The sequence below is a fragment of the Sus scrofa genome, chromosome 14 (assembly GCF_054392235.1).
Source record: "Sus scrofa isolate SSC_HxYL_T2T_F1_AM1 chromosome 14, Sscrofa_HxYL_maternal_Yorkshire_Landrace_v2.0, whole genome shotgun sequence".
Classification (NCBI taxonomy): Eukaryota; Metazoa; Chordata; class Mammalia; order Artiodactyla; family Suidae; genus Sus; species Sus scrofa.
Genome location: NC_139396.1, coordinates 27,024,151 through 27,050,287, shown reverse-complemented (window position 1 = coordinate 27,050,287; position 26,137 = coordinate 27,024,151). Strand labels below are relative to the sequence as shown.

The 26,137-nt window shown below is 56.6% G+C and overlaps 1 protein-coding gene across 1 annotated transcript; it reads left to right on the top strand.

Annotated features, from left to right (window-relative positions):
• Positions 1 to 7,590: 7,590 nt before the first annotated feature.
• On the top strand, positions 7,591 to 25,374 carry LOC146396435 (uncharacterized). Its single transcript, XM_084996795.1, has 9 exons — positions 7,591 to 7,758; positions 8,227 to 8,425; positions 8,676 to 9,196; positions 10,454 to 10,717; positions 11,976 to 12,214; positions 13,094 to 13,357; positions 16,503 to 16,796; positions 22,893 to 23,270; positions 24,717 to 25,374. Exons 1-6 carry the CDS (start codon positions 7,609 to 7,611, stop codon positions 13,104 to 13,106), a joined length of 1,386 nt encoding a protein of 461 aa, XP_084852921.1. The 5' UTR covers positions 7,591 to 7,608; the 3' UTR covers positions 13,107 to 13,357; positions 16,503 to 16,796; positions 22,893 to 23,270; positions 24,717 to 25,374.
• Positions 25,375 to 26,137: the final 763 nt, after the last annotated feature.

Sequence of the window (26,137 nt, the reverse complement as noted above, 5' to 3'; positions counted from 1 at the left end):
GGCTAAACCATCCAGTGCTGATTAGCCCCCGAGCCCGGGACCTTCTATGTCCCTGGCCCTGTGGCCCTAAAAGGACAGACAGCAAGACGGAAAGTGACACCAAACAAAAAAGCAAGCAAGCAAGCAAGCGAGACTGCCAATACCAAATGGGAGGAGGGAGAGAGATGGCCCAGATCTCTGCCTCCACAAACCTTGGGCCGGAAAGTGGGGCCACTCTAGCAGGTCCTGTGTGCCTCCTCCCCTGCGCGGGCTGTGGGATGGTGGCACGGCTGAGGGACAGCGAGGCTTTCCGGACCCTGATACAGCCTCTGTCCTCCAGCCAGGACCCAGGGCTCCCCCTTGGCAGTCCAGCTCATCCATGGCTGACAGGATGGACCCTTCCGGGCCTGTGACACTCACGGCTCCGGGAGGAGGCCAAACAGCCAGGCAAGGCCCCCAGCGGACGAGCGGGTGCTGAGCCGAGTGTGGAGGGTCAGATAGGAGCAACGAAGTCATGGAGAAGGGCACGACGAGATCCCGCCGGAGCCAGGGTCCCATGGAGGCCGTGAGCGTGGGGCAACTTGGCAGGACCGTCCGAGGAGAGTAGCCCTGGAAGAGGCCTGCTGAGGCGGGTGGCGAGGGCCCGGTAGGCCTGGAAGGGCAGAAGGGGACCTTTGGGGGTGCGTGCTGCTGGGGGTGGGCCGGTCCCCTCTAGCCTGCCCCACATCTGGGTTTGGGCCCCCGAAGAGGGCTGCCGACATTCCAAGGACTCGGTGAGCTGGAGCGCGGCCCGAGCAGGAACCCAATGCTGGACCTGGCTTCTGTCCTCAGACTGGCTCGCCCCTTGCGTTGAAACAAAGGCAAAGTGGGTCGGAGTCACTCCGAAGGGAAGGATGATGTGGATGGGATTTGATTGGATGCTTGTGTATTGAGGGCCACACCCGTGGCACAGGGAGGGTCCCAGGCAAGGGGTGGAATGGGAGCTGCAGCTGCTGGCCTGCCCCACAGTCACAGCCACACCAGATCGGAGGTGCCTCTGTGACCTACACCACAGCTCACGTCGAAGCCGCATTCCCTCGGATCTGAGTCGGGGTTGTTACCGCTGAGCCACACAGGAACTCCCAGTGGATGACTCCGTGGTTGGAGTCCTGTTACACCCACAACATCGTTTGATCCCCTCCTCCAACCAGCGAGGTCTATAGTACAGGTCGTTTTGGTCCCTTTTGATAATGAGAACTTTGTGGAACAGAGAGACGTCGCCAGCAGCTTGAAGCTGCGAGCAACGACCGGAGGCAGACACCCAGCGCTTCACATCCCGCCTGGGCCCTTCGCAGGACAGACAGTTGCCTCTCAGGGGCAGCCGAGACAGTCGTGCCCTCCACACTCGGCCCGGGTCTTTTCTTAATTTATTGTTCTTCTTTTCATTACTCAGATGAATTAATCACATCTGTTGTTGTATAATGATCATAACAATCCAATTTCACAGGATGTTCCCTTTAAAACCCAAGCACATCCCCCACCCCCCAAACTTTCTCCTCTGGAAACCATAATGTTTTCAGTATCTGTGAGTCAGCATCTGCTCTGCAAAGATGTTCATTCTGCCCTTTGTTCAGATTCCACATGTCCCTGAAAGCATTTGATGTTGGGGTCTCATTGGATGGCTGACCTCCCTTAGCATGCTAATTTCTGGGTCCATCCATGTTGCTAAAATGGCTGGTATGCCATTCATTTTAGTGGCCGAGTCACATTCTGTTGTGTGTATGGACCACATCTCCTTGATCCACTCCTCTGCCGATGGACACTTAGGTTGTTTCCATGTCTTGGCTATTGCAAAGAGTGCTGCGATGAACACCGGAGTACGGGTGTCTCTGCGAGTCATGGTTTTCTCTGGGTAGAGGCCCAGGAGTGGGATTGCTGGATCAAATGGTACTTCTAGGTTTCGTTTTCTGAGGCATCTCCATCCTGTTTTCAACAGTGGTTGCACCCGTTTACAATCCCACCAGCAGTGTCCTAGGGTTCCTTTTTCTCCACACCCTCTCCAACACTTACTGTTTGTAGACGTTTTGCTGGTGGCCGTTCTGGCTGGTGTAAGGTGGTACCTCATGGTGGTTTTGATGTGCATGTCTCGAAGGATGAGTGATGCTGAACATCTTTTCATGTGTTTTCTGGCCATCTGTATGTCTTCTTTGAGAACTGTCTGTTGAGATCTTCTTTCCCTGTTTGGAAGGGGTTGTTTGCTGTTTTGGTGTGGAGCTGCAGAAGGTGATTATAACCGTTAGAGAGGAACCCCTTGTCAGTTGATTCACTTGCAAAGGTTTTCTCCCATTCTGTGGGAAGTCTTTTCGTTTTGTTTAGGGTTTCCTTTGCTCTGAAGAAACTTTTAAGTTTGCTTAGGTCCCATTGGTATGTTTTGGTTCTTAGTGTCATTAGTCTAAAAGGTGCATCTGAGAAGATGTTGCTGTCGTTTATGTTGGGGAGTGTTTGGCCTATGTTTTCCTCTAGGCGTTGCAGAGTATCTGGTCGGCTCACTAGGTCTTTAATCCATTGGGAGCTTGTTTTTGTGTCTGGTGTTAGGGAGTGTTCTCATTTCATTCTTTTCCATGTGGCTGTCCCGTCTTCCCGGTACCCTTTGTGGAACTGGCGGTCTTTTGTCCGTTGCATAGTCTGGCCTCCTTTGTCATAGATGAGGTGGCTGTAGGTGTGGGGTGGGTTTCCTTCTGGGCTTTCCATCCTGTTCCACTGATGCATATTTCTGTCTTTGTGCAAGTAGCGTGCGGTTTTGAGGATTGTTGCTCTGTGGTATAGTCTGAATTCCAGGAGCCCGAATCCTCCAGCTCCCTTTCTCTTTTTCAGGATGTCTTTGGCTCTTCTGGGGCTTTTGTGCTTCCAATCTAACTTCAAAATGCTTTGTTCCGGTTCTGTGAAAAATGTCCTTGGTAATTGGATGGGGATTGCATTGACTCTGTAGCTTGCCTTAGGAAGTATAATCAGGTTGATAATATGAAGTCTTCCAATCCACAAGCATGGTATAGCTTTCCATGTATTTGTATCATCTTTGATTTCTTTCATCAGTGTCTTAATGTTTTCAGAGTACAGGTCTTTTGTCTCTTGAGGTAAGTTTCCTCCTAGGTATTCTATCCTTCTGGATGCAATGGTAAACGTGAATGCTCCCCTGATTTCTCTTTCTGCTCTTTCCTTGTTCGTGTATAGAAATGGCATCGATTTCTGTGCATTAATTTTGTATCCTGTGACTTTGCCAAATTCACAGATGAGCTCTCACAGTGTTCTGGGAGAGTCTTTAGGAGTCTCTAGGTATGGTATCATGTCGTCTGCAAACAGGGATAGTTTTACTTCTTCCTTTCCAATTTGGATTCCTCGTATTTCTTTTACTTCTCTGATTGCCATGGCTAGGACTTCCCAAACTATGTTGAGGAGTAGTGGTGAGTGCGGACATCCTTGTCTTGTTCCTGATCTCAGGGGGTATTCTTTCAGCTTTTCGCCATTGAGCATCATGTTCGCTGTGGGTTTGTCATCTACGGCCTTTATGATGTTGAGGTAGGTTCCTGCTATGCCCACTTTCTGAAGGGTTGTTATCAGAAACTTGGGTGTTGGATCTTGTCAAAGGCTTTTCCCGCATCTCTTGAGAGGATCATGTGGTTTGTCTTCTTCGGTTTGTTAATGTGGTGTATCACACCGATGGATTTGCGGATATTGAAGAACACGTGCGTCCTGGGGCTGAATCCCACTTGATCGTGATGTACAATCCTTGGAACGTATTGATGGATGCGGTTTGCTAGTATTTTGTTGAGGAGTGTTGCATCGATGTTCCTCAGTGAAATTGGCCTGTAGTTTTCTATTTTGTGGTGTCTCTGTCGGGTTTTGGTATCAGGGTGATGGTGGGCTTATAGAAGGAGTTTGAGAGTATCCCTTCCTCTGCAATTTTTGGAAATGGTTTCAGAAGGATAGGTGTTAGCTCCTCTCTACATGTTTGATAGCATTTGGCTGTGAAGCCATCTGGTCCTGGACTTTTGTTTGTTGGGCGCTTTGTAATAGCAGTTTCCATTTCAGTTCTTGTGATTTGTCCATTCATCCTTTTCACTGGAACTGGGCCACCTTTGGAGTTCCTGTCATAGCTCATCGGTTAACAAAGCTGACTGGTATCCAGAAGGAGTTGGGATTCATCCCTGGCCTCCCTCCGTGGGTTAAGGATCCGGTGTTGCCATGAACTGTGGTGTACGGCCCAGGCGGGGCTCAGATGTTACCCCCTGGGCAGGATAACCCTTCAGCTGTTCCTGCAGGAGGCTCAGCCCCTCATTAGGAGTCACCCCCCGGGCAGGGTGAACCTGGTGCTCCTCCTGCAGGAGGCCCAGGGCCTCATGAGAACTCACGAGCCCTGCAAGGAGAATCTGCCACCGCTCTGGAAGCTTCCCCAGACCCTGAGGAGAGGTTCCCTCTGCTGGTTGGAAACCTTTCCCAGGCCTCTGCAGGAGAACAAGGGCCCGAGGAGAATGCAGCAGCCCTGCAGGCAGAGCGTGCCCTGACGGTTCCAGCACCCCCTCTCCTGGGTCCTGGCCTGCCTGTGGCAGGAACCCCAGGCCACTTTAGAAAAGCAACTTCCCAAGGTCCCTTCAGCTGCTCGAAGGGCCCTCCCCATCAGCTCACCAAAAACCCCAGCCCCCTGCTCCCCCCCCCCGAAATGTCCTCTCCTTCCCCTTTCCTCATTTGTCTTTGGATGTCTGCTCAATTTCTGCTCCTCTTCCATATCGTTTATAGTATATTTGACTTTACGTTTGAAGCCTAAAAGTTGACCGATGAAGAAAAAATCAAACAAAAAAGTAGTTATGGTCAGGAAAGAAAAAAAAGCCACAATAAATCAAGTAAATCACAAGGAATTCAATCATTGAGCAGAAAGAAACGATGTTTTGGTGTGTCTTTTGTCTTTTGAGGGCCGAACCCTGAGCACGTGGATGTGGCCAGGCCAGGGGGTCCATCAGAGCCAGAGCTGCCGGGCTCCACCACAGCCACTGCAACAGGGGACCTGAGCCACGTCTGCGACCTACACCACAGCTCACGGCAGGGCCGGATCCTGAACCACGGAGCGAAGCTGCATCCTCTTGGATACCAGTCGGGGTTGTTACCACTGAGCCACGACGGCAACTCCCAGTGGATGATGACTTGGTCGGAGTCCTATGACACCCACAGCATCGTTTGATCCCCTCCACAAACCAGTGAGGCCAATAGCACAGGCTGTTTGGGTCCCTTTTGGTAATGAGAACTTTGCGGACTAGAGCGACGTCCCCGGCAGCTTGAAGCTGCGAGCAACGAGCGGAGGCAGACGAAGCCAGACTCCCAGGACGTCCCGTCCCACCTGGGCCCTTCGCAGGACAGACAGTTGCTTCTCAGGGGCAGCCGAGAGAGTCGGGACCTTCACCCTCGGCCCGGGATTAAAGGAATGGTCGCCAAAGCTTTGGCAGTCTTTTCCCCCTTGCAGGGTGAGGGAGGCCCGTCGAGGCCAGCCCCTGGTGTCCACGGAGCCCTCAGGCTGCTGGGCGCCCATGGGGGCCCAGGAGCGTGTCCGCTCACTGCGCACTGGGGAGTGTCCGTGCCGGGGCAGCCCAGGTGGGAGGTCCTACATGGTGGAATGTCCTGGGAGTTTGGAGTGGAGTTCTGTCCTAAGCCAAAACCTTGGTCGAGAACTAAGCCGCCCGAGTTTTCCAAGTCTTCCTCATGGCCAATAATTTTTCTATACTCTCCTGAGTTTGGGTGAGGTTTTTTTTTTTTTTGTTTGTTTGTTTGTTTTTTGCACTGGAGGGTCCACACCCACCGCATGTGGAAGTTCCCAGGAAGGAGTGGAATTGGAGCTACAGCTGCCAGCCACAGCCACAGCCACAGCCACAGCCACAGCCCCAGACATGTGGGATCTGAGGCACGACTTTGACCGACACCACAGCTCACGGCAATGCCCAAACCCTGCCCCCACTGAAGTGAGGCCAGGGCTCAAGCGTCCATCCTCACGCATCCTAGTCCCATTTGATTCTGCCCCACCAACAGGGGCATGACACCAGTCTATATTTAAAGTATCATACATGTACATACATACATATATGTATATATATGTATGTACACGGATATATGTATATATGTGTGTGTGTGTGTGTGTACATTCATACATACGTATATATATATATGTATATATATATATACATATATATATATATAGATAGAGAGAGAGAGATAGAGAGAGAGAGAGAGAGTTCTCAGCTGCATCTGGGGCATATGGAAGTGCCCGGCCAGGGATGGAATCTGAGCTGAACCTGTGACCTACACCACCATTGCTGAAATGCCAGATCCTGTCCCCACTGCACAGGGATGGAGATCCAATGGGTGCCTCCACAGACACGACGGGATCATGACCCCACTGAGCCCCAGTGGGAATTCCAGCCAATGTTTTTGGAAGGAAGCTCTTCCTATTAGGAAGGAGAATATGTGCATATGTCGAGGTGGAAAGTTCATTGCTATGAGGGGTTCCCGTTGGGGCTCAGTGGTAAGGACCCTGCCTAGTAGCCATGAGGACACAGGTGTGATGGCTGGCCTCACTCCGTGGGTGAAGGATCCGGCATTGCCGTGAGCTGTGGTGTAGGTCGCAGAGGAGGCTCGGATCCTGCACTGCTATGGAGGGGGTGGAGCGGGGGAGGCCAGCAGCTGCACCTCCGATGCCATCTAGGCCCGGGTACTTCCCCTATGCCACAGGGGTGGCTTTCAAATGCAAACAGAATTAAAGAGAGCTAATGCTTAGGAAATCCCTCATGGAGAACAAGGCAACTTTGGGGGTGTGCGTGTGTCTGGTGTTGTTTGTCTTTTCAGGGCTTCCCCCTCGGCATGTGCAGAGTCCTGTGCTAGAGGTCCTATTCCTAGTCGACATAGTTTTGGAAGTCCTAGCTAGCCGGGGCCCTCAGAGAAGCACAAGACACAAAAGGAATCCACATGGGAAAGGAAGAAGTCAAGGGATCCCTATCCGCACACGACATGATCCTATCCCCGCAGACCCCTCAAGACGCTCCCAGAAAACAGTGAAATCGCCTCAGTGAATGGGGCCAAGTCGCAGAAGGCACCATGAAGGCACAGAAATCAACTCCCTTTCTATACCCTGGGAACGAGAGCTCCCAGAGAGACATCGGAAAAACAATCCCATTTGCCGTCACCTCCCAAAGAATAGATGATTGAGGAAGAGACCTCCCTAGAGAGACGCAAGACCAGTCCTGGGAACCCCCCAAGAGGCTGATGCAAGCAATCCAAGAGGACACAAACCGATGGCAAGACACACCTTGCTCTTGGATTGCAAGAGCCTATAGCATCCCAAGGACCATGCTCCCCAAGGCAATGCGCAGAGTCACCGCCATCCCTGTCAAATGCCCAAGACCGCTGTTCACAGCACGAGACCATGGGGTTGGTGGGGGAGGGGAGCTGGAGCAGCCCAGAGGGACCCTGGGGGAGACATGGGGAAGGAGGAAGGCCCGTTGGGGGGACCCCAGGAAGTGACCTCACTTCCCTGGCGACAGAGGCCAATGGAACTTGGAACCTGGGGAGCCGGGCACCTACTGGTCCAGTCCAGGAGAGGACGGAGGAGGGATGGACTGGCTCTGCTGCATCCCGCTCTCCCGAGGCCGAGGCCGAGGCCGCAGGCGTCGTCACGGCAGAGATGGCCTCTGCCAAGCCTGCAGAACCTGGATGAGAACGCGAGGCGGACGCCTATGGGCCGTTGCCCGCAGGGACCCAGAGGTACCACCGGGAGAGGGAGCTCCAGCCAAGGGCAGGGACCTCTCGGAGCCCACACGGGAGCCCCAAGCCCCCTCCCTGGATGACTTTGTGCAGAGGCGCGTGGTGAGGGGTGGGCCCGCCTCAAGCAAGAGCCGGTTGACGCGGGCTTGGAGGCCTGCTGGGCACGGCCTGTCCACACCCCGGGACCTAGCTGGCTGGGGAGAAGCAGGGGGCTGAGGGGGGTAGGTGTGGAGTCAGGGCCAAGCCCTGCGTGCAAGCGGTACCCCCAGCCCTCCAGGGGGCTCTCGTTCCTCCCGGGTCAGGGGGGAGCCACTGGTGAGTGGCAGGGGTGTGGTGTTTGAGCAGGCAAGGCCTCCCCTGATCTGGGAGCAGAAGGTCAAGGGGGCAGAAGAAGCAGCGAGAAGCTCACAGCCCCACAGGGCTCTGACGCCTCGGGGCCGGGCCCTCTGACGCTCACTGTCATTGCAGAGTCCCCCACCCGAGACCCGCCAGGAACAGGGTGAGGAAGGCAGAAGGCCACCCGAGGAACCTCCACACAGACTGCTCCCCGGGGTCCTCTGCCGGGCTGGTGGGGAGCACAGGAGCGCCAGCTGTGGCCATGAAGACACCGTCCACATGAGCCTGACAACCCAGGAAGGCCTGGCCCCTCCTGAGGCCCAGCCTGAAGGTGAGAAGAGGGGGCCGGGGCTCTGGGCACGTGGGGGGAGCTGAGGTGTCGCCGCACAGCGGGGAGTCCCCAGAGGATGGTGTTGGGCCAGGAGCCAAGACAAAGGCACACGCCCCGCCTGCAGGAGAGCACAGCCAGCAGGTGCTGGCTGGGACCTGTCGGGAAGGCTCTGGGAAGACTGCTCTCCTTGGAAGAGCACATGGCAAGGCGGGCAGGCACCAAAGCTCTTCCTCTCTCACACCTCCAGCAGGAGACCTGGAATCCGAGGCCAAGACGCCAGCCGAGCCGAAAGACCCTGAAACAGCCCCCAGAGGAGGTCCAAGACCACAGGAGGACTCAGCACATGGGCAGGGAGGAAATGTAGCTCCTTCAGAGGGACACTCTTGTCCACATGGGGACTCACATCCCGGGGAGAAGGAACACTCTGCTCCTCTCCCATTAGGCCCAGCTCCTCCTGAGGAGTCACCACCCGGGCAGGGTGGAACCAAGGCGCCTCCTGCAGGAGGACCAGGCCCCCATAAAGACTCAACTCATGGGCAGGATCAAACTGCTGCTCCTCCAGAAGGAATTCAAGAGCCTCCTGAGGTCTCACCTCCCGGGCAGGATGAAAATCCTGCTCTTCCTCCTGGAGGACAAGGCTCTCAGGAGGACTCACGAGCCGGGAGGGATGAAAATCCTCCTCCTCCTGCTGGAGGACGAGGCTCTCATGAGGACTCACTAGCTGGCCGGGAGGAAAATGCTTCTCCTCCTCCTGGAGGACAAGGCTCTCAGGTGGACTCACCAGCCAGGCAGAATGAAACTCCTGCTCCTCCTCCTGGAGGCCAAGGCTCTCAGAAGGACTCCTCAGCCGGGAAGGATGAAAATCTGGTTAATCCTCCTGGAGGACGAGGCTCTCAGGATGTCTCACCAGCTGGGCAGGATGAACATTCTGCTCCTCCTACAGGAGGACAAGGCTCTCATGAGGACTCACCAGCCGGACCCAATGAAAATCCTGCTCCTCCTCCTGGAGGACAAGGATCTCAGGTGGACCCACCCGCCAGGCAGGATGAAAATCCTGCTCCTCCTCCTGGATTACGAGGCTCTCATGACGAGCCAACAGCCGTGCAGGATGAAAAACCTGCTCCTCCTCCTGGAGGACAAGGCTCTCAGGTGGATTCACCAGCCAGGCAGGATGTTAATCCTGCTCCACCTCCTGGAGGACGAGGCTCTCATGAGGACTCAGAAGCCAGGCAGGATGAACATCCTGCTCTTCCTCCTGGAAGACCAGACTCTCAGGAGGACTCACGAGCCGGGAAGGATGAAAATCTAGTTCCTCCTCCTGGAGGACGAGGCTCTCATGATGTCTCTACAGCCGGGCAGGTTGAACATCTTGCTCCTCCTACAGGAGGGCGAGGCACTCATGAAGACTCCCCAGCGGGGCAGATTGAATATCCTGCTCCTCCTCCAAGAAGACGAGGCGCTCATGACGTCTTACCAGCCGGGCAGGATGAACATGCTGCTCCTCCTACAGGAGGACGAGGCTCTCAGGAGGACTCCCCAGCCGGGCAGGTTGAAAATCCTGGTGCTCCTCCTGGAGGACGAGGCCCTCAGGAGGACTCACGGGACGGGAAGGATGAAAATCCTGCTCCTCCTCCTGGAGGGCGAGGCTCTCAGGAGGACTTACTAGCTGAGCCGGATGAACAACCTGCTCCTCCTCCAGGAGGACCAGGTTCTCAGGAGGACTCACGAGCCGGGAAGGATGAAAATCCTGTTCCTCCTCCTGGAGGACGAGGTTCTCATGATGTCTCGCCAGCCGGGCAGAATGAACATCCTGCTCCTCCTACAGAAGGACGATGCTCTCGGGAGAACTCTCCAGCCAGGCAGGATGCATATCCGGCTCCTCCAACAGGAGGACGAATCTCTCATGCAGACACACCAGCCCAGCAGGAGGAAAATCCTGCTTCTCCTGCGGTTGGACGAGGCTCTCAGGAGGACTCAGCAGCCTGGAAGGATGAAAAACCTCCTCCTCCTGGAGGACCAGGCTCTCAGGAGGACTCACTAGCTGGCCGGGAGGACAATGCTTCTCCTCCTCCTGGAGGACAAGGCTCTCAGGTGGACTCACCAGCCAGGCAGAATGAAAATCCTGCTCCTCCTCCTGGAGGCCAAGGCTCTCAGAAGGACTCCTCAGCCGGGAAGGATGAAAATCTGGTTAATCCTCCTGGAGGACGAGGCTCTCAGGATGTCTCACCAGCTGGGCAGGATGAACATTCTGCTCCTCCTACAGGAGGACAAGGCTCTCATGAGGACTCACCAGCCGGACCCAATGAAAATCCTGCTCCTCCTCCTGGAGGACAAGGATCTCAGGTGGACCCACCCGCCAGGCAGGATGAAAATCCTGCTCCTCCTCCTGGATTACGAGGCTCTCATGACGAGCCAACAGCCGTGCAGGATGAAAAACCTGCTCCTCCTCCTGGAGGACAAGGCTCTCAGGTGGATTCACCAGCCAGGCAGGATGTTAATCCTGCTCCACCTCCTGGAGGACGAGGCTCTCATGAGGACTCAGAAGCCAGGCAGGATGAACATCCTGCTCTTCCTCCTGGAAGACCAGACTCTCCGGAGGACTCACGAGCCGGGAAGGATGAAAATCTAGTTCCTCCTCCTGGAGGACGAGGCTCTCATGATGTCTCTACAGCCGGGCAGGTTGAACATCTTGCTCCTCCTACAGGAGGGCGAGGCACTCATGAAGACTCCCCAGCGGGGCAGATTGAATATCCTGCTCCTCCTCCAAGAAGACGAGGCACTCATGATGTCTTACCAGCCGGGCAGGATGAACATGCTGCTCCTCCTACAGGAGGACGAGGCTCTCAGGAGGACTCCCCAGCCAGGCAGGTTGAAAATCCTGGTGCTCCTCCTGGAGGACGAGGCCCTCAGGAGGACTCACGGGACGGGAAGGATGAAAATCCTGCTCCTCCTCCTGGAGGGCGAGGCTCTCAGGAGGACTTACTAGCTGAGCCGGATGAACAACCTGCTCCTCCTCCAGGAGGACCAGGTTCTCAGGAGGACTCACGAGCCGGGAAGGATGACAATCCTGTTCCTCCTCCTGGAGGACGAGGTTCTCATGATGTCTCGCCAGCCGGGCAGAATGAACATCCTGCTCCTCCTACAGAAGGACGATGCTCTCGGGAGAACTCTCCAGCCAGGCAGGATGCATATCCGGCTCCTCCAACAGGAGGACGAATCTCTCATGCAGACACACCAGCCCAGCAGGAGGAAAATCCTGCTTCTCCTGCGGTTGGACGAGGCTCTCAGGAGGACTCACCAGCCTGGAAGGATGAAAAACCTCCTCCTCCTGGAGGACCAGGCTCTCAGGAGGACTCACTAGCTGGCCGGGAGGAAAATGCTTCTCTTCCTCCTGGAGGACAAGGCTCTCAGGTGGACTCACCAGCCAGGCAGAATGAAAATCCTGCTCCTCCTCCTGGAGGCCAAGGCTCTCAGAAGGACTCCTCAGCCGGGAAGGATGAAAATCTGGTTAATCCTCCTGGAGGACGAGGCTCTCAGGATGTCTCACCAGCTGGGCAGGATGAACATTCTGCTCCTCCTACAGGAGGACAAGGCTCTCATGAGGACTCACCAGCCGGACCCAATGAAAATCCTGCTCCTCCTCCTGGAGGACAAGGATCTCAGGTGGACCCACCCGCCAGGCAGGATGAAAATCCTGCTCCTCCTCCTGGATTACGAGGCTCTCATGACGAGCCAACAGCCGTGCAGGATGAAAAACCTGCTCCTCCTCCTGGAGGACAAGGCTCTCAGGTGGATTCACCAGCCAGGCAGGATGTTAATCCTGCTCCACCTCCTGGAGGACGAGGCTCTCATGAGGACTCAGAAGCCAGGCAGGATGAACATCCTGCTCTTCCTCCTGGAAGACCAGACTCTCCGGAGGACTCACGAGCCGGGAAGGATGAAAATCTAGTTCCTCCTCCTGGAGGACGAGGCTCTCATGATGTCTCTACAGCCGGGCAGGTTGAACATCTTGCTCCTCCTACAGGAGGGCGAGGCACTCATGAAGACTCCCCAGCGGGGCAGATTGAATATCCTGCTCCTCCTCCAAGAAGACGAGGCGCTCATGATGTCTTACCAGCCGGGCAGGATGAACATGCTGCTCCTCCTACAGGAGGACGAGGCTCTCAGGAGGACTCCCCAGCCAGGCAGGTTGAAAATCCTGGTGCTCCTCCTGGAGGACGAGGCCCTCAGGAGGACTCACGGGACGGGAAGGATGAAAATCCTGCTCCTCCTCCTGGAGGGCGAGGCTCTCAGGAGGACTTACTAGCTGAGCCGGATGAACAACCTGCTCCTCCTCCAGGAGGACCAGGTTCTCAGGAGGACTCACGAGCCGGGAAGGATGAAAATCCTGTTCCTCCTCCTGGAGGACGAGGTTCTCATGATGTCTCGCCAGCCGGGCAGAATGAACATCCTGCTCCTCCTACAGAAGGACGATGCTCTCGGGAGAACTCTCCAGCCAGGCAGGATGCATATCCGGCTCCTCCAACAGGAGGACGAATCTCTCATGCAGACACACCAGCCCAGCAGGAGGAAAATCCTGCTTCTCCTGCGGTTGGACGAGGCTCTCAGGAGGACTCACCAGCCTGGAAGGATGAAAAACCTCCTCCTCCTGGAGGACCAGGCTCTCAGGAGGACTCACTAGCTGGCCGGGAGGAAAATGCTTCTCCTCCTCCTGGAGGACAAGGCTCTCAGGTGGACTCACCAGCCAGGCAGAATGAAAATCCTGCTCCTCCTCCTGGAGGCCAAGGCTCTCAGAAGGACTCCTCAGCCGGGAAGGATGAAAATCTGGTTAATCCTCCTGGAGGACGAGGCTCTCAGGATGTCTCACCAGCTGGGCAGGATGAACATTCTGCTCCTCCTACAGGAGGACAAGGCTCTCATGAGGACTCACCAGCCGGACCCAATGAAAATCCTGCTCCTCCTCCTGGAGGACAAGGATCTCAGGTGGACCCACCCGCCAGGCAGGATGAAAATCCTGCTCCTCCTCCTGGATTACGAGGCTCTCATGACGAGCCAACAGCCGTGCAGGATGAAAAACCTGCTCCTCCTCCTGGAGGACAAGGCTCTCAGGTGGATTCACCAGCCAGGCAGGATGTTAATCCTGCTCCACCTCCTGGAGGACGAGGCTCTCATGAGGACTCAGAAGCCAGGCAGGATGAACATCCTGCTCTTCCTCCTGGAAGACCAGACTCTCCGGAGGACTCACGAGCCGGGAAGGATGAAAATCTAGTTCCTCCTCCTGGAGGACGAGGCTCTCATGATGTCTCTACAGCCGGGCAGGTTGAACATCTTGCTCCTCCTACAGGAGGGCGAGGCACTCATGAAGACTCCCCAGCGGGGCAGATTGAATATCCTGCTCCTCCTCCAAGAAGACGAGGCGCTCATGACGTCTTACCAGCCGGGCAGGATGAACATGCTGCTCCTCCTACAGGAGGACGAGGCTCTCAGGAGGACTCCCCAGCCGGGCAGGTTGAAAATCCTGGTGCTCCTCCTGGAGGACGAGGCCCTCAGGAGGACTCACGGGACGGGAAGGATGAAAATCCTGCTCCTCCTCCTGGAGGGCGAGGCGCTCAGGAGGACTTACTAGCTGAGCCGGATGAACAACCTGCTCCTCCTCCAGGAGGACCAGGTTCTCAGGAGGACTCACGAGCCGGGAAGGATGACAATCCTGTTCCTCCTCCTGGAGGACGAGGTTCTCATGATGTCTCGCCAGCCGGGCAGAATGAACATCCTGCTCCTCCTACAGAAGGACGATGCTCTCGGGAGAACTCTCCAGCCAGGCAGGATGCATATCCGGCTCCTCCAACAGGAGGACGAATCTCTCATGCAGACACACCAGCCCAGCAGGAGGAAAATCCTGCTTCTCCTGCGGTTGGACGAGGCTCTCAGGAGGACTCAGCAGCCTGGAAGGATGAAAAACCTCCTCCTCCTGGAGGACCAGGCTCTCAGGAGGACTCACTAGCTGGCCGGGAGGAAAATGCTTCTCCTCCTCCTGGAGGACAAGGCTCTCAGGTGGACTCACCAGCCAGGCAGAATGAAAATCCTGCTCCTCCTCCTGGAGGCCAAGGCTCTCAGAAGGACTCCTCAGCCGGGAAGGATGAAAATCTGGTTAATCCTCCTGGAGGACGAGGCTCTCAGGATGTCTCACCAGCCGGGCAGGATGAACATTCTGCTCCTCCTACAGGAGGACAAGGCTCTCATGAGGACTCACCAGCCGGACCCAATGAAAATCCTGCTCCTCCTCCTGGAGGACAAGGATCTCAGGTGGACCCACCCGCCAGGCAGGATGAAAATCCTGCTCCTCCTCCTGGATTACGAGGCTCTCATGACGAGCCAACAGCCGTGCAGGATGAAAAACCTGCTCCTCCTCCTGGAGGACAAGGCTCTCAGGTGGATTCACCAGCCAGGCAGGATGTTAATCCTGCTCCACCTCCTGGAGGACGAGGCTCTCATGAGGACTCAGAAGCCAGGCAGGATGAACATCCTGCTCTTCCTCCTGGAAGACCAGACTCTCCGGAGGACTCACGAGCCGGGAAGGATGAAAATCTAGTTCCTCCTCCTGGAGGACGAGGCTCTCATGATGTCTCTACAGCCGGGCAGGTTGAACATCTTGCTCCTCCTACAGGAGGGCGAGGCACTCATGAAGACTCCCCAGCGGGGCAGATTGAATATCCTGCTCCTCCTCCAAGAAGACGAGGCGCTCATGAGGTCTTACCAGCCGGGCAGGATGAACATGCTGCTCCTCCTACAGGAGGACGAGGCTCTCAGGAGGACTCCCCAGCCGGGCAGGTTGAAAATCCTGGTGCTCCTCCTGGAGGACGAGGCCCTCAGGAGGACTCACGGGACGGGAAGGATGAAAATCCTGCTCCTCCTCCTGGAGGGCGAGGCGCTCAGGAGGACTTACTAGCTGAGCCGGATGAACAACCTGCTCCTCCTCCAGGAGGACCAGGTTCTCAGGAGGACTCACGAGCCGGGAAGGATGACAATCCTGTTCCTCCTCCTGGAGGACGAGGTTCTCATGATGTCTCGCCAGCCGGGCAGAATGAACATCCTGCTCCTCCTACAGAAGGACGATGCTCTCGGGAGAACTCTCCAGCCAGGCAGGATGCATATCCGGCTCCTCCAACAGGAGGACGAATCTCTCATGCAGACACACCAGCCCAGCAGGAGGAAAATCCTGCTTCTCCTGCGGTTGGACGAGGCTCTCAGGAGGACTCACCAGCCTGGAAGGATGAAAAACCTCCTCCTCCTGGAGGACCAGGCTCTCAGGAGGACTCACTAGCTGGCCGGGAGGAAAATGCTTCTCTTCCTCCTGGAGGACAAGGCTCTCAGGTGGACTCACCAGCCAGGCAGAATGAAAATCCTGCTCCTCCTCCTGGAGGCCAAGGCTCTCAGAAGGACTCCTCAGCCGGGAAGGATGAAAATCTGGTTAATCCTCCTGGAGGACGAGGCTCTCAGGATGTCTCACCAGCTGGGCAGGATGAACATTCTGCTCCTCCTACAGGAGGACAAGGCTCTCATGAGGACTCACCAGCCGGACCCAATGAAAATCCTGCTCCTCCTCCTGGAGGACAAGGATCTCAGGTGGACCCACCCGCCAGGCAGGATGAAAATCCTGCTCCTCCTCCTGGATTACGAGGCTCTCATGACGAGCCAACAGCCGTGCAGGATGAAAAACCTGCTCCTCCTCCTGGAGGACAAGGCTCTCAGGTGGATTCACCAGCCAGGCAGGATGTTAATCCTGCTCCACCTCCTGGAGGACGAGGCTCTCATGAGGACTCAGAAGCCAGGCAGGATGAACATCCTGCTCTTCCTCCTGGAAGACCAGACTCTCCGGAGGACTCACGAGCCGGGAAGGATGAAAATCTAGTTCCTCCTCCTGGAGGACGAGGCTCTCATGATGTCTCTACAGCCGGGCAGGTTGAACATCTTGCTCCTCCTACAGGAGGGCGAGGCACTCATGAAGACTCCCCAGCGGGGCAGATTGAATATCCTGCTCCTCCTCCAAGAAGACGAGGCGCTCATGACGTCTTACCAGCCGGGCAGGATGAACATGCTGCTCCTCCTACAGGAGGACAAGGCTCTCAGGAGGACTCCCCAGCCGGGCAGGTTGAAAATCCTGGTGCTCCTCCTGGAGGACGAGGCCCTCAGGAGGACTCACGGGACGGGAAGGATGAAAATCCTGCTCCTCCTCCTGGAGGGCGAGGCTCTCAGGAGGACTTACTAGCTGAGCCGGATGAACAACCTGCTCCTCCTCCAGGAGGACCAGGTTCTCAGGAGGACTCACGAGCCGGGAAGGATGAAAATCCTGTTCCTCCTCCTGGAGGACGAGGTTCTCATGATGTCTCGCCAGCCGGGCAGAATGAACATCCTGCTCCTCCTACAGAAGGACGATGCTCTCGGGAGAACTCTCCAGCCAGGCAGGATGCATATCCGGCTCCTCCAACAGGAGGACGAATCTCTCATGCAGACACACCAGCCCAGCAGGAGGAAAATCCTGCTTCTCCTGCGGTTGGACGAGGCTCTCAGGAGGACTCAGCAGCCTGGAAGGATGAAAAACCTCCTCCTCCTGGAGGACCAGGCTCTCAGGAGGACTCACTAGCTGGCCGGGAGGAAAATGCTTCTCCTCCTCCTGGAGGACAAGGCTCTCAGGTGGACTCACCAGCCAGGCAGAATGAAAATCCTGCTCCTCCTCCTGGAGGCCAAGGCTCTCAGAAGGACTCCTCAGCCGGGAAGGATGAAAATCTGGTTAATCCTCCTGGAGGACGAGGCTCTCAGGATGTCTCACCAGCCGGGCAGGATGAACATTCTGCTCCTCCTACAGGAGGACAAGGCTCTCATGAGGACTCACCAGCCGGACCCAATGAAAATCCTGCTCCTCCTCCTGGAGGACAAGGATCTCAGGTGGACCCACCCGCCAGGCAGGATGAAAATCCTGCTCCTCCTCCTGGATTACGAGGCTCTCATGACGAGCCAACAGCCGTGCAGGATGAAAAACCTGCTCCTCCTCCTGGAGGACAAGGCTCTCAGGTGGATTCACCAGCCAGGCAGGATGTTAATCCTGCTCCACCTCCTGGAGGACGAGGCTCTCATGAGGACTCAGAAGCCAGGCAGGATGAACATCCTGCTCTTCCTCCTGGAAGACCAGACTCTCTGGAGGACTCACGAGCTGGGAAGGATGAAAATCTAGTTCCTCCTCCTGGAGGACGAGGCTCTCATGATGTCTCTACAGCCGGGCAGGTTGAACATCTTGCTCCTCCTACAGGAGGGCGAGGCACTCATGAAGACTCCCCAGCGGGGCAGATTGAATATCCTGCTCCTCCTCCAAGAAGACGAGGCGCTCATGACGTCTTACCAGCCGGGCAGGATGAACATGCTGCTCCTCCTACAGGAGGACAAGGCTCTCAGGAGGACTCCCCAGCCGGGCAGGTTGAAAATCCTGGTGCTCCTCCTGGAGGACGAGGCCCTCAGGAGGACTCACGGGACGGGAAGGATGAAAATCCTGCTCCTCCTCCTGGAGGGCGAGGCTCTCAGGAGGACTTACTAGCTGAGCCGGATGAACAACCTGCTCCTCCTCCAGGAGGACCAGGTTCTCAGGAGGACTCACGAGCCGGGAAGGATGACAATCCTGTTCCTCCTCCTGGAGGACGAGGTTTTCATGATGTCTCGCCAGCCGGGCAGAATGAACATCCTGCTCCTCCTACAGAAGGACGATGCTCTCGGGAGAACTCTCCAGCCAGGCAGGATGCATATCCGGCTCCTCCAACAGGAGGACGAATCTCTCATGCAGACACACCAGCCCAGCAGGAGGAAAATCCTGCTTCTCCTGCGGTTGGACGAGGCTCTCAGGAGGACTCAGCAGCCTGGAAGGATGAAAAACCTCCTCCTCCTGGAGGACCAGGCTCTCAGGAGGACTCACTAGCTGGCCGGGAGGAAAATGCTTCTCCTCCTCCTGGAGGACAAGGCTCTCAGGTGGACTCACCAGCCAGGCAGAATGAAAATCCTGCTCCTCCTCCTGGAGGCCAAGGCTCTCAGAAGGACTCCTCAGCCGGGAAGGATGAAAATCTGGTTAATCCTCCTGGAGGACGAGGCTCTCAGGATGTCTCACCAGCCGGGCAGGATGAACATTCTGCTCCTCCTACAGGAGGACAAGGCTCTCATGAGGACTCACCAGCCGGACCCAATGAAAATCCTGCTCCTCCTCCTGGAGGACAAGGTTCTCAGGTGGACCCACCCGCCAGGCAGGATGAAAATCCTGCTCCTCCTCCTGGATTACGAGGCTCTCATGACGAGCCAACAGCCGTGCAGGATGAAAAACCTGCTCCTCCTCCTGGAGGACAAGGCTCTCAGGTGGACTCACCAGCCAGGCAGAATGAAAATCCTGCTCCTCCTCCTGGAGGCCAAGGCTCTCAGAAGGACTCCTCAGCCGGGAAGGATGAAAATCTGGTTAATCCTCCTGGAGGACGAGGCTCTCAGGATGTCTCACCAGCCGGGCAGGATGAACATTCTGCTCCTCCTACAGGAGGACAAGGCTCTCATGAGGACTCACCAGCCGGACCCAATGAAAATCCTGCTCCTCCTCCTGGAGGACAAGGTTCTCAGGTGGACCCACCCGCCAGGCAGGATGAAAATCCTGCTCCTCCTCCTGGATTACGAGGCTCTCATGACGAGCCAACAGCCGTGCAGGATGAAAAACCTGCTCCTCCTCCTGGAGGACAAGGCTCTCAGGTGGATTCACCAGCCAGGCAGGATGTTAATCCTGCTCCACCTCCTGGAGGACGAGGCTCTCATGAGGACTCAGAAGCCAGGCAGGATGAACATCCTGCTCTTCCTCCTGGAAGACCAGACTCTCTGGAGGACTCACGAGCCGGGAAGGATGAAAATCCTGTTCCTCCTCCTGGACGACGAGGCTCTCATGATGTCTCTACAGCCGGGCAGGATGAACATCTTGCTCCTCCTACAGGAGGGCGAGGCACTCATGAAGACTCCCCAGCGGGGCAGATTGAATATCCTGCTCCTCCTCCAAGAAGACGAGGCGCTCATGACGTCTTACCAGCCGGGCAGGATGAACATGCTGCTCCTCCTACAGGAGGACGAGGCTCTCAGGAGGACTCCCCAGCCGGGCAGGTTGAAAATCCTGGTGCTCCTCCTGGAGGACGAGGCCCTCAGGAGGACTCACGGGACGGGAAGGATGAAAATCCTGCTCCTCCTCCTGGAGGGCGAGGCGCTCAGGAGGACTTACTAGCTGAGCCGGATGAACAACCTGCTCCTCCTCCAGGAGGACCAGGTTCTCAGGAGGACTCACGAGCCGGGAAGGATGAAAATCCTGTTCCTCCTCCTGGAGGACGAGGTTCTCATGATGTCTCGCCAGCCGGGCAGAATGAACATCCTGCTCCTCCTACAGAAGGACGATGCTCTCGGGAGAACTCTCCAGCCAGGCAGGATGCATATCCGGCTCCTCCAACAGGAGGACGAATCTCTCATGCAGACACACCAGCCCAGCAGGAGGAAAATCCTGCTTCTCCTGCGGTTGGACGAGGCTCTCAGGAGGACTCACCAGCCTGGAAGGATGAAAAACCTCCTCCTCCTGGAGGACCAGGCTCTCAGGAGGACTCACTAGCTGGCCGGGAGGAAAATGCTTCTCTTCCTCCTGGAGGACAAGGCTCTCAGGTGGACTCACCAGCCAGGCAGAATGAAAATCCTGCTCCTCCTCCTGGAGGCCAAGGCTCTCAGAAGGACTCCTCAGCCGGGAAGGATGAAAATCTGGTTAATCCTCCTGGAGGACGAGGCTCTCAGGATGTCTCACCAGCCGGGCAGGATGAACATTCTGCTCCTCCTACAGGAGGACAAGGCTCTCATGAGGACTCACCAGCCGGACCCAATGAAAATCCTGCTCCTCCTCCTGGAGGACAAGGATCTCAGGTGGACCCACCCGCCAGGCAGGATGAAAATCCTGCTCCTCCTCCTGGATTACGAGGCTCTCATGACGAGCCAACAGCCGTGCAGGATGAAAAACCTGCTCCTCCTCCTGGAGGACAAGGCTCTCAGGTGGATTCACCAGCCAGGCAGGATGTTAATCCTGCTCCACCTCCTGGAGGACGAGGCTCTCATGAGGACTCAGAAGCCAGGCAGGATGAACATCCTGCTCTTCCTCCTGGAAGACCAGACTCTCTGGAGGACTCACGAGCCGGGAAGGATGAAAATCTAGTTCCTCCTCCTGGAGGACGAGGCTCTCATGATGTCTCTACAGCCGGGCAGGTTGAACATCTTGCTCCTCCTACAGGAGGGCGAGGCACTCATGAAGACTCCCCAGCGGGGCAGATTGAATATCCTGCTCCTCCTCCAAGAAGACGAGGCGCTCATGACGTCTTACCAGCCGGGCAGGATGAACATGCTGCTCCTCCTACAGGAGGACGAGGCTCTCAGGAGGACTCCCCAGCCGGGCAGGTTGAAAATCCTGGTGCTCCTCCTGGAGGACGAGGCCCTCAGGAGGACTCACGGGACGGGAAGGATGAAAATCCTGCTCCTCCTCCTGGAGGGCGAGGCTCTCAGGAGGACTTACTAGCTGAGCCGGATGAACAACCTGCTCCTCCTCCAGGAGGACCAGGTTCTCAGGAGGACTCACGAGCCGGGAAGGATGACAATCCTGTTCCTCCTCCTGGAGGACGAGGTTCTCATGATGTCTCGCCAGCCGGGCAGAATGAACATCCTGCTCCTCCTACAGAAGGACGATGCTCTCGGGAGAACTCTCCAGCCAGGCAGGATGCATATCCGGCTCCTCCAACAGGAGGACGAATCTCTCATGCAGACACACCAGCCCAGCAGGAGGAAAATCCTGCTTCTCCTGCGGTTGGACGAGGCTCTCAGGAGGACTCACCAGCCTGGAAGGATGAAAAACCTCCTCCTCCTGGAGGACCAGGCTCTCAGGAGGACTCACTAGCTGGCCGGGAGGAAAATGCTTCTCCTCCTCCTGGAGGACAAGGCTCTCAGGTGGACTCACCAGCCAGGCAGAATGAAAATCCTGCTCCTCCTCCTGGAGGCCAAGGCTCTCAGAAGGACTCCTCAGCCGGGAAGGATGAAAATCCGGTTAATCCTCCTGGAGGACGAGGCTCTCAGGATGTCTCACCAGCCGGGCAGGATGAACATTCTGCTCCTCCTACAGGAGGACAAGGCTCTCATGAGGACTCACCAGCCGGACCCAATGAAAATCCTGCTCCTCCTCCTGGAGGACAAGGATCTCAGGTGGACCCACCCGCCAGGCAGGATGAAAATCCTGCTCCTCCTCCTGGATTACGAGGCTCTCATGACGAGCCAACAGCCGTGCAGGATGAAAAACCTGCTCCTCCTCCTGGAGGACAAGGCTCTCAGGTGGATTCACCAGCCAGGCAGGATGTTAATCCTGCTCCACCTCCTGGAGGACGAGGCTCTCATGAGGACTCAGAAGCCAGGCAGGATGAACATCCTGCTCTTCCTCCTGGAAGACCAGACTCTCTGGAGGACTCACGAGCCGGGAAGGATGAAAATCTAGTTCCTCCTCCTGGAGGACGAGGCTCTCATGATGTCTCTACAGCCGGGCAGGTTGAACATCTTGCTCCTCCTACAGGAGGGCGAGGCACTCATGAAGACTCCCCAGCGGGGCAGATTGAATATCCTGCTCCTCCTCCAAGAAGACGAGGCGCTCATGATGTCTTACCAGCCGGGCAGGATGAACATGCTGCTCCTCCTACAGGAGGACGAGGCTCTCAGGAGGACTCCCCAGCCGGGGAGGTTGAAAATCCTGGTGCTCCTCCTGGAGGACGAGGCCCTCAGGAGGACTCACGGGACGGGAAGGATGAAAATCCTGCTCCTCTTCCTGGAGGGCGAGGCGCTCAGGAGGACTTACTAGCTGAGCCGGATGAACAACCTGCTCCTCCTCCAGGAGGACCAGGTTCTCAGGAGGACTCACGAGCCGGGAAGGATGAAAATCCTGTTCCTCCTCCTGGAGGACGAGGTTCTCATGATGTCTCGCCAGCCGGGCAGAATGAACATCCTGCTCCTCCTACAGAAGGACGATGCTCTCGGGAGAACTCTCCAGCCAGGCAGGATGCATATCCGGCTCCTCCAACAGGAGGACGAATCTCTCATGCAGACACACCAGCCCAGCAGGAGGAAAATCCTGCTTCTCCTGCGGTTGGACGAGGCTCTCAGGAGGACTCAGCAGCCTGGAAGGATGAAAAACCTCCTCCTCCTGGAGGACCAGGCTCTCAGGAGGACTCACTAGCTGGCCGGGAGGAAAATGCTTCTCCTCCTCCTGGAGGACAAGGCTCTCAGGTGGACTCACCAGCCAGGCAGAATGAAAATCCTGCTCCTCCTCCTGGAGGCCAAGGCTCTCAGAAGGACTCCTCAGCCGGGAAGGATGAAAATCTGGTTAATCCTCCTGGAGGACGAGGCTCTCAGGATGTCTCACCAGCCGGGCAGGATGAACATTCTGCTCCTCCTACAGGAGGACAAGGCTCTCATGAGGACTCACCAGCCGGACCCAATGAAAATCCTGCTCCTCCTCCTGGAGGACAAGGATCTCAGGTGGACCCACCCGCCAGGCAGGATGAAAATCCTGCTCCTCCTCCTGGATTACGAGGCTCTCATGACGAGCCAACAGCCGTGCAGGATGAAAAACCTGCTCCTCCTCCTGGAGGACAAGGCTCTCAGGTGGATTCACCAGCCAGGCAGGATGTTAATCCTGCTCCACCTCCTGGAGGACAAGGCTCTCAGGTGGATTCACCAGCCAGGCAGGATGTTAATCCTGCTCCACCTCCTGGAGGACGAGGCTCTCATGAGGACTCAGAAGCCAGGCAGGATGAACATCCTGCTCTTCCTCCTGGAAGACCAGACTCTCTGGAGGACTCACGAGCCGGGAAGGATGAAAATCTAGTTCCTCCTCCTGGAGGACGAGGCTCTCATGATGTCTCTACAGCCGGGCAGGTTGAACATCTTGCTCCTCCTACAGGAGGGCGAGGCACTCATGAAGACTCCCCAGCGGGGCAGATTGAATATCCTGCTCCTCCTCCAAGAAGACGAGGCGCTCATGATGTCTTACCAGCCGGGCAGGATGAACATGCTGCTCCTCCTACAGGAGGACGAGGCTCTCAGGAGGACTCCCCAGCCGGGGAGGTTGAAAATCCTGGTGCTCCTCCTGGAGGACGAGGCCCTCAGGAGGACTCACGGGACGGGAAGGATGAAAATCCTGCTCCTCCTCCTGGAGGGCGAGGCGCTCAGGAGGACTTACTAGCTGAGCTGGATGAACAACCTGCTCCTCCTCCAGGAGGACCAGGTTCTCAGGAGGACTCACGAGCCAGGAAGGATGACAATCCTGTTCCTCCTCCTGGAGGACGAGGTTCTCATGATGTCTCGCCAGCCGGGCAGAATGAACATCCTGCTCCTCCTACAGAAGGACGATGCTCTCGGGAGAACTCTCCAGCCAGGCAGGATGCATATCCGGCTCCTCCAACAGGAGGACGAATCTCTCATGCAGACACACCAGCCCAGCAGGAGGAAAATCCTGCTTCTCCTGCGGTTGGACGAGGCTCTCAGGAGGACTCACCAGCCTGGAAGGATGAAAAACCTCCTCCTCCTGGAGGACCAGGCTCTCAGGAGGACTCACTAGCTGGCCGGGAGGAAAATGCTTCTCCTCCTCCTGGAGGACAAGGCTCTCAGGTGGACTCACCAGCCAGGCAGAATGAAAATCCTGCTCCTCCTCCTGGAGGCCAAGGCTCTCAGAAGGACTCCTCAGCCGGGAAGGATGAAAATCTGGTTAATCCTCCTGGAGGACGAGGCTCTCAGGATGTCTCACCAGCCGGGCAGGATGAACATTCTGCTCCTCCTACAGGAGGACAAGGCTCTCATGAGGACTCACCAGCCGGACCCAATGAAAATCCTGCTCCTCCTCCTGGAGGACAAGGATCTCAGGTGGACCCACCCGCCAGGCAGGATGAAAATCCTGCTCCTCCTCCTGGATTACGAGGCTCTCATGACGAGCCAACAGCCGTGCAGGATGAAAAACCTGCTCCTCCTCCTGGAGGACAAGGCTCTCAGGTGGATTCACCAGCCAGACAGGCTGTTAATCCTGCTCCACCTCCTGGAGGACCAGGCTCTCAGGAGGACTCAGGTGGCGGGCAGGTTGAAAATCCGGCTAATCCTCCTGGAGGAAGAGGCTCTCATGAGGACTCACTTCCTGGGCAGCTTGAAAATCCTGCTCCTCCTCCAGGAGGACTAGGCTCTCATGTGGACTCACTTGCTGGGCAGGATGAAAATCCGGCTAATCCTTCTGGAGGACGAGGCTCTCCCGAGGACTCACTAGCTGGGCAGGATGAGAATCCTGCTAGTCCTCCAGAAGTCTCCCGTCCACTCGAACCCTCGCCAGCCCTGCAGGGGGCACTTGGCGCTGCTCTGGCCGAATTCCCGGACACTGATGTGCCTTTCCCTGTGCTAGATGGCAACGTTGCCCCGGCCTCTGCTGGGGACAAAGGGCCCGAGGGGCATTCAGCAGCCCTTTGGGGAGTGCCTGCCCTGACTGCTCCCGCACCCCCTGTACCAGGTCCTGGCCTGGCTCTTTCAAGAACCCTCGGCCCAGTTCCAAAACCACCTTCCCCAAGGTCCCCTCCGCCCCTGCCAGTGCCCTCCCCATCAGCTTCCCCCAAACCCCATCCCCTTGCTCCCCCTCCTGACATGGACTCTCCTTCCCCTCTCCTGATTTCTCTTTGGAGCTGTGTCCAATTTCTCTTTCTGATTCATGTCATTTATGCTATAGTTCACTGTGTGTTTTGAGCCTAGAGTTGTTAGAACCTTGAAACAAAATAACAATAAAAAAGGAAGTAGTTATTGATAGGGAAGTAATAAAAAGCCCAAATTAATAAATAACGCTATTTATTCTCAATCAATCATTGAGAAGAGAAAAGTGATTTGTGTGTGTGTGTCTTTTGTCCTTTGTCTTCTGTCTTTTGAGGGCTTCCCCCATGGCATATGGAGGTTTCCAGGCTAGGGGGTGGATTGGGTCCAGAGCTGCCGGCCTCCAGCACAGCCAGAGCAACAGGGGATCCAAGCCGCGTCTGGGACCCACACCACAGATCACGGCCACGCCGGATCCTTTCCCCTGGGAATGAGGCCAGGGATTGAACCCGCTGCCTCAGGGATACACGTCAGGGGCGAGACCTGCTGAGCCACGACGGGAACTCCGAGAGCCAGGAAACCATTGGAGGACCGTCCAAAAGTCAGCTGGATGGACGGCGGGGGCGGGGGTTTGTGCACTTGGGCACAGCAGCTGCCCTTTCACCAAGCGCAGGGTCGCATTCATTCTTGGATGTGGTTGCACAGTATCCAGATCATGCTGATTCCCAGAGCTGAGGAATGACAAGGTTGCCATGGTTTAAACATGCCCACCAAAGCAAACGGGCTCATTCCTCGGGTTGAGGGGCCCCATCCAGGTCCCATCTCGTTGCGTCGGGGCGGAGGGGCTTGCTCTCTCAACCTGTTTCTTCTGCAGCCGTCTTGTACCTGCCCTCATGCGGACAGGAGGAGAGGTTGCTTCAACCACCTCCCCAGGGAGCCAAACCGGCAGCAGGAGTTCAAGCCATCCGTGCACTCGAACACACATACAAGTGTGGGCACGGATCTGCTTCGAGCATATCATACCAAACT